The sequence below is a fragment of the Protopterus annectens genome, chromosome 7.part0 (genome assembly GCF_019279795.1).
Source record: "Protopterus annectens isolate FY-2018-M chromosome 7.part0, PAN1.0, whole genome shotgun sequence".
In the NCBI taxonomy this organism is placed as follows: Eukaryota; Metazoa; Chordata; order Ceratodontiformes; family Protopteridae; genus Protopterus; species Protopterus annectens.
Genome location: NC_056739.1, coordinates 483,363,587 through 483,371,907, shown reverse-complemented (window position 1 = coordinate 483,371,907; position 8,321 = coordinate 483,363,587). Strand labels below are relative to the sequence as shown.

Genomic DNA, 8,321 nt, shown 5'->3' with positions numbered 1-8,321 from the left:
TCCTCTCCAACAGATTTTCCCTGTTGCAAATTGAGAAAACATCTCAAAAACAGCTGACTTCTATGGAACTCTGCCTACATGTCGAAGTTGTGTAAACAGCTTACATTATCAGTAGGTGTTTAAGAATCCCTGTTGCAGTAATAACCTTTGGAAACCAAGCCAAAGGAGAGGTTTGATATCTGGCCCGGGTTCCACAGTTCTTTAACTTTCCCTTAACCCCTGGTCAAGTGAATTCCTCTTTTTTAGGCACACTGCCTCACCTTCTTCAGTTCTTTAATGCTCACAACAGCCATACGTATGGCTGTCCATGACCCGATACTGTGTAAACCACATAACATTCAGGTGGCCTAGAGTGGCATTACAGGCTTTAACATCCCAAAACTGCCCCTGTGGTGCCAAGCTAGGCATACATACGAAACCACCTTCCATAGAGCTTGTATAACCACAGGATGTGAAAGAGCTGGACAAATTAAGTATAGGGGGGAGATGAAAGGAAATAAGGAAATGGTACCCACCCCAGACCTAGGATGCCTGAAAGCACTTAAGCAGGGATAGAGGAAGGCAATACATAGCAACAGTGATCCTACTCAAACATACTACAGCAGGATCCTATACTATGTTCTTCACATGGATTGCCACTGCAGTATCAACCTTTGTAAAGATTCCAAACACTCACCTAACTTGTTGGCTGATTGTTAGTTTACCTAGGGTATAGTGTAGGGAGCTGTGAAGAACAGCCATGGCAAAGCCCGCCCTGCCCCCTTGATAGGACATCCATCTTATGAAGCTAAAGAAACTGTAGAAAGACAACCAGTGGGTGCATTCAAGATGGCTTGTGTTATCTACACACGTCAGTGGCAGCACTTGTTGCCTGATAGAGTGGGGGGCTCACAGAGTAGCAGACGTTACTGAAAGGCGTTAGACACTTATAGATGGTCTATTTTGTTACTAGACTACCCTCCCTTTTAGCAAAAGAATCAAACGTTTGCTCTAGTTTTCTCAAGTCATGTGTTCTACAGGCAAGTATCTAAGCTTCCTGTGAATACTCATGGACTAAAAAATTATTTCCTCTCTACTTTGAGTTCCATAAGAAAACTGGTTGGTTTAATTTAAAACAGAAGTAGAGACTATGTACAAAAAAGAGGTTGTACACAAACTCTCACTGTCACTATGGAAAACTTTACGGCCTTCTTGCAAATAAAGGCATAGAGATCACAAATCCTCTTAGTTGACATGACTAGTCACTAACAATGCAGTTTCCAGGTCAAGTATTTTAAGTAGCAGCGGGAGATGGATTTAAAGGACTCTGTCAGTCTTTCCGGCATGAGGTCAAGTCCCAAAGCACTACCACTCTTCTTTAGAGGACCTTAGGGAGGGGAGCTGCTCTGAAAGCTTGTTTTACTGCAAGTGATTTAGTGAACAGTACACAGTGCTTCTTCAATAAGAAGCAGTAGAACCCTGCTGGAAGCAGATATGAAAGTTAGTGTAGAATCACAGGTACCCCTACTGCATCTGGTGTTCAATTCCTGCTCTTGCACCAGATGGAAAATATTGTTAATTTGACTAAGAATCACTTAGGTCCACAGGTTCATAGGTGTTTACTAAGCTAACAACCACAAGCGCCTTTTTAAGCTTGGCCATGCAGCCCAAATCTCTGACAAATACTGATACCCTTGATAAGTCTAAGCAGGGGTTTGGGAGATTAACCATTTTACAGGTTACCTGTGTCCATTAATGCGTGCCAAACCAGGGACGAATTTCAGTTTTTCCATCCAATTGTCAAGTTGCACTTTAACTGGTTTAGGGAGGAACTCTGCTTCACATGGATGGGGGAGCCTGTTCCATAGATGCGGTAGTCTCTGGGATACATACCCATCTCTCTAGTAGGACCTATTTATATCACAGGCAAGGTTTAAGTCTTTAGAATGGGTAATTCCGGTGCTGTTTATTTTGTGAATATGCAGGAGGTCCATCAGAGTGGGGTCTGACAATGCCCTGTATGCTAAGCATAGATCTCCCCTCAAAAGCCTGTAGGAGACATTGAAGAAGTCTGCATAGGACATTTTACTTACGCCCCGTTTTCTTTTAGTGAGGAACCTCTGTGGACGTTCCAATTGTTGAATATGCCTGGTTGGGTACATACCAAAGGGGGCATATTGTACTCAATGATAGTTCTGACAAATGCCAAATGCAGTGGAACAATGACTTACTTGAACTTAGATGGCATACCTTTGTTTATAAGTTGTGCAATATAGAATGATTTCAACACCACTGTAAACACGATCGTCAAAGGCTAGATTACTATCTGTGTGTCCCTAAGTACCTGACTACTGGGTAAACTCTAAGGGGTGTGTTGTCAAATATGATAGTTACCAGCGATGGAAGACTTCCCAAAGATGCTATTATGCATTTCTTGGCATTTAGTTTTAGTCCATGGCTCTGACACCAGTTTGTCTGAGTCAGCCCCTCCTGGAGAAAATCCTTGTCAGTGGGAGATTCAATGACCGCTCCTAATTTGCAATTATCTGCAGATTTAGTCAGCCAGGGACCAGTGACACTGGCCTTGACTTCTGAGAAGTAAATGCCAAAAAGGAGCAGCCCAAGGACTGATCCCAGAGGGACTTTATTTGTGACTGGCCTCTTTGTAGAGCTGGACTCCCTAAATTCTAACGTCATGAGCCCTGTCTGTGAGCCAGCTGGCTATCCACTGGTTGGACACATGAGTTTGTACCTAACCTCTTGAGTTTGCCAAGAAAGCCAGAGTAGAGTATTTTGTCAAATGCCTTGGCCAGGTCAAGGTAGGCAGGGTGAACAATTCTACCCTCATCCATTGATTTGGTGACCTTCTCAAAGAAGTCCATCAGGTTGAGTAGGCATGATCTGCCCTTGACTAAACCAAACTGGGTTGGGTCCAGTGTCTGGAGGTTTACTATATCTCTCTTGATCATCTCCATGATATTCTTTCCATGGCTTTACATGCAAGGTTAGTGAGACTTATGGGTCTGTAGTTTCCAGGGTCTGTAGATAGCCCACCTTTGTGCAGAGGGATGACTGTTGCCTTTTCTCCATCATGAGGCATGAAGGGTGTTTGGAGGCTACAGTTAAACAGTAATTCCAAAGGCCCTGATAGGTCATGTTTCGTGCTATTTAGAAGGCATCCTGGGATATTGTCTGGTATTAGGTCATCTAGAGTCCCTCATGACTAGGCACCCAAAGGGTAAGTGGGTCAGATTACTCAAGATGTCGGAAGTTTTGTAGGGATCAAGGGCACATTCCCCTGAAAAAATAGATGTACATGCTGGGGCAGACTCATTGATTCTTCCTGTGCTCCGGGGGGGATGTTGCCTTAGCAAAAAATGGCTATTTTCTTCGGTTTACTTTCCATACATTCTGAATCACATCAGGGAATTGGAGGGTATGCATACAGAAACAAGTCAACTTTGCCAAAACAGCCTGCATGTGAAGTATCACACGTGTTCTAGGCAAGAATCTGCACATTAGATTTAAAATTTCCAGGTACCTAACAAAGTCCCTGGTTGTAACAAACCAATGAATCCTGTCAATCTTTTCAGCTCCTCCTGCTGCACTACCCAGAGCAGGCTAGATTTCCATCAGCACGTCAGCTATACACCTGTAAAGCAATATTGAAGTACAAGTGAGCAATTAACAGTCAAGACTGTCAACATCAACTTTAGGATACTGGATTTAAATATATGTAAGTTAACTTGGCATACTCTGGCTAATGCGGTTTCCAAGATAAATTAAAGAATCTTACGTCAGTGCTGCTATCCTTGTCTGGAGAGGAGTTTTGCCCCTTGGTTTCAGTGGGTGAGTGACTGGGCTGCACGACATCAGGGAGGTTTGTATAGCCATTGCTGTCTGCATGTAGTCGACTGCGTTCCTCCTCTGGAGTCTGACAGAAAAAAAATAACATTTAAATTAACAGTCTGATCAGTATGTGTCTAGTCATCTACTGTCTACCTGGAATAAAAAAAAAGGTGCTTATTACAGGTTCATAGGTAGGTACTAGGCTATTGGCCCTAGGGCCTATATAAGCCTAGCCAAATGGTACTCTGGCTTTTGCCACCCAAAAAAATTATTTTCCTGTGCCCCTGTCAAGCAGATCCACAGAAGTTATCCTCGGGATGAATTTCTTATCTCCCATCCAATCATCAAGATTTTTCTTGAAGAGTGCTAAATAGGTGCGTTGTTTGATATAGATAGGTAAGTTTGTTCCAGAGTATGGGAAGTCTCTGGGACAGGAATCTATCCCTCCAGGATTTTCTGTTTATTGTGGTGTTAAGGTTTAGGTCCGTACAGCATGTAGCTCAGAAGGATTGGGATTTCTTTAAGTGGAGCATGTCCAACAGCTCTGGGTTTGAAATATCATTGTATGTTAGGCAGAGATCGCCTCTGTGTAGGCGATATGTGACAGAGTAAAGCTGGAGTTTTTTGAGGTGGTCTGCGTAGGGCATCTGTTTGAGGCCGGTATATCCTCTTTGTGAGGTATTTCTGTGGCCTTTCCAGTTGTTGTAGATGTCTTGTGAGGTACATGCCAAAAGGGGCATTGTATTCTATAATGGGTCTAATGAGTAATGAGTAGAGGGGAACAATGACCTTTATTCCTGGATGAGAAATCTTTTGTGATGATGTGTGCCACGTAGAAGGATTTCCTGACTACTGTGGCAATGTGATTATCAAAGGAGAGACTACTGTCCACCTGTGTCCCAAGGTCTCTTATCACACTTTCAGTGTTAAGTAGACTACCACCTATGTGGTAGTTCATGGGTACAAAGTTTTTACCAAAAGAGGATGACAATGCACTTTTTGGCATTGAGCTTGGGGCCATGGCTTTGACACCAGGCATCTGTCTCAGTGAGGCCCTTTTGTAGGATGTCCACATCGTTAGGAGTTTTGATTATGGCTCCTAGTTTGCAGTCATCTGCGAACTTTGCTAGCCAAAGACCTTCTGTGTTAGCCTGTACTTCAGAGAAGTAAATACCAAACAGGAGAGGACCCAGGACTGAACCCTTGTGGTACTCCACTTGTCACTGGTCTGAAGTTGGATTTAGAGTCTGCTACTTTCACAGTGTGGGTTCTGTCAGTGAGCCAGTTGGCAACCCATCTTGTGACATAGGGGTGTATACCTAGTTTAGTGAGGTTATCTATAATTCCAGAGTGGGGGATGGTGTTGAAAGCCTTGGCGAGATCTAGATAGGCTGTATGGACCACCTTACCCTCATCTACGGCTTTGGTGACTGCTTCAAAGAAGTCTATCAGGTTTAGGAGACATGATCTGCCTTTTACAAACCCGAACTGGGTAGGGTCCAGGGTTTGGAGATTACCAATGTCATTGTTTATAAGTTCCATAATGATACGTTCCATAGCCTTGCAGACCAGGCTCGTCAGGCTAATGGGGTGGTAGTTCCAGGGTCCGTGGTGGCTCCCCCTTTGTGGAGTAGGATAATGGTTGCTATGCGGCATTCAGTGGGTACAAAGCCCGAGGTGAGGCTATGAATGAACATGGTACTTAGGTGGGGTGCCAGTTCGTTCTGTAGCTCGTGTAGAATGCAGCCTGGGATGATGTCAGGTTCCATGGATGCTGTATTCTTGCCTTTGGAGACTTTTTTATCTGTGCAGCCATGATTACAGGAACTCTGCATTCTTCCGGTATAGAGATGGGCCCTTTAGGGGGTGAGAGAGGGGTAAAGTTAGCACTGAACCAATCTGCCAGGATGTTGGCAATATCAGTTGGCTCTGTATAATTAGTGCCTGTATGAAAGGTTGGACACTAAGGAGGGAGAAAAGGAACTGTACCGATTGGCTAAACAGAGGGACAGAGCTAGTAAAGATGTGCAGCAGGTAAGGGTGATAAAGGATAATGAGCGAAATGTACTCACAAGCGAGGAGAGTGTGTTGAGTAGATGGAAAGAGTACTTTGAGGGGCTGATGAACGAAGAGAATGAGGGGGAGAGAAGGATGGATGATGTGCGGCTAGTGAATCATGCAGTGCAGTGGATTAGCAAGGAGGAAGTAAGGATAGCTATGAAGAATGGCAAGGCTGTTGGTCCAGATGACATACCTGTGGAAGCATGGAGGTGTTTAGGTGAAATGGCAGTGGAGTTTTTAACTAGATTGTTTAATGAAATCTTGGAAAGTGAGTGGATGCCTGAGGAATGGAGAAAAAGTGTTTTGGTACAGATTTTTAAGAATAAGGGTGATGTGCAGAGCTGTAGTAACTACAGAGGGATTAAACTGATCAGTCACAGCATGAAGTTATGGGAAAGTAGTGGAAGCTAGGTTAAGAAGGGAGGTGATGATTAGTGATCAGCAGTATGGTTTCATGCCAGGAAAGAGAACTACAGATGCGATGTTTGCTCTGAGAGTGTTGATGGAGAAGTACAGAGAAGGTCAGAAGGAGATGCATTGTGTCTTTGGGGACTTAGAGAAAGCATATGACAGGGTGCCTAGAGAGGAGTTGTGGTATTGTATGAGGAAGTCGGGAGTGTCAGAGAAGTATGTAAGAGTGGCACAGGATATGTACGAGGGTAGTGCGACAGCGGTGAGGTCTGCGGTGGGAGTGATGGATGCGTTTAAGGTAGAGGTGGGATTACATCAAGGATCAGCTCTGACCCCTTTCTTATTTGCAATGGTGATGGACAGGTTGACAGACGAGTCCACGTGGACTATGATGTTTGCAGATGACATTGTGATCTGTAGTGAGAGTAGGGAACAGGTGAAGTAGACTCTGGAGAGGTGGAGATATGCTCTAGAGAGAAGAGGAGTGAAGGTCAGCAGGACTAAGACAGAATATGTGTGTGTGAATGAGAGGGAGGCTAGAGGAATGGTGAGGATGCAGGGAGTAGAGGTGGAGAAGGTGGCTGAGTTTAAATACTTGGGGTCAACAGTTCAGAGTAATGGTGAGTGTGGAAGAGAGGTGAAGAAGAGAGTACAGGCAGGATGGAGTGGGTGGAGAAGAGTGTCAGGAGTGATTTGTGAAAGATGGGTACCAGTAAGAGTGAAAGGGAAGGTCTACAAGAGGGTAGTGAGACCAGCTATGTTATATGGGTTGGAGACAGTGGCATTGACAAAAAGGCAGGAGTCAGTGCTGGGCGTGGCAGAGTTAAAGATGTTAAGATTTGCACTGGGTGTGACGAGGGTGGACAGGATTAGGAATAAGTATATTAGAGGGTCAGCCCAGGTTGGAAGGTTTGGAAACAAAGCCAGAGAGGCAAGATTACGTTGGTTTAGACATCTACTGAGGAGGGATGCAGAGTATATTGGGAAAAAGATGCTAAGGATGAAGTTGCCAGGTAACAGGAAAAGAGGAAGGCCTAAGATAAAGTTTATGGATGTGGTGAGAGAGGACATGCAGGTGGTTGGTGTGACAGAGCAAGATGCAGAGGACAGGAAGAAATGGAAACAGATGATCTGCTGTGGCGACCCCTAACGGGAGCAGCCGAAAGAAGAACTGCTGTAACTCAGAGCAGATCTGAGCATTGCCATTGAGATTCTTGACATAGCTACAGAATGCTGTGTGGTTGTCTTTAGAATCAGTGGCAATTTTGTTTTCATAACTAGCTTTGGAGGACTTTATGAGGGATCTCAGCTTCCTACTGAGGCTGACCACGGAGTTCCTCCAATCATGGGATTTTACTCTTTTTTTGTTCCTTTCTTCTTTTGTACAGTTTGTTTATGGCAGGGGACCACCAGATTAGCTTCCTTTTTTTGGAGGATAGCATCCTGGTTCTGTTAGGGATTGCATGATCCATGCACTCGTGCAAGTGCTTATAAAATGCATCTGTACAGGAGTCAGCAGTCGTACCTCTATTGTCCATCAGCATGGGTGTCGTGAAGTTTGCCACTTCTGACTTAAGAAGCATGAAGTTGGCTTTGCAGAAATTTTTTATGCTGGTTTTCCTAACTGGGGGGGGGGGGGGTGGTGGGATGTGGATGTCTAGGGTGATTAGCTTGTGGTCGGATCAGACCAATGAGAAATTGACCTCTGGTGCCCATGTTGGTAATGGCCAGGACCAGGTCTAGGATATTGCTGCCCCTGGTGGGGGTATGGATATGTTGATTAAAGGCATTGGAATTTATGAATTCCAGAAAACGTTGAGCACAAGAGTTGGTACACGAGTAGTTTTCCCAGTTAATAGTGGGGTAGTTGAAATCGCCCATTATTAGGGTGTTAGGTTGTACCCTAATATTTTCCAGTGTATCAAGAAATGAGGAGTGGGAATCCTGGGGCATAGTGGGGGATCTGTAGCAAGCTATAATTTGGATTGCGGTCTTGCCCAGAGTTAGTTGCACTTGGATAA

The 8,321-nt window shown here is 44.5% G+C and overlaps 1 protein-coding gene across 1 annotated transcript in view; it reads right to left on the bottom strand.

Moving 5' to 3' along the window:
- The window catches only part of MINK1 (misshapen like kinase 1), a 1,658,622-nt gene that overhangs the window by 289,646 nt on the left and 1,360,655 nt on the right, over positions 1 to 8,321 (bottom strand). Inside the window, exon 26 of the mRNA XM_044077078.1 lies at positions 3,776 to 3,913. Coding sequence (XP_043933013.1) covers positions 3,776 to 3,913 — 138 coding nt within the window. The remainder of the gene's footprint in view (positions 1 to 3,775; positions 3,914 to 8,321) is intronic.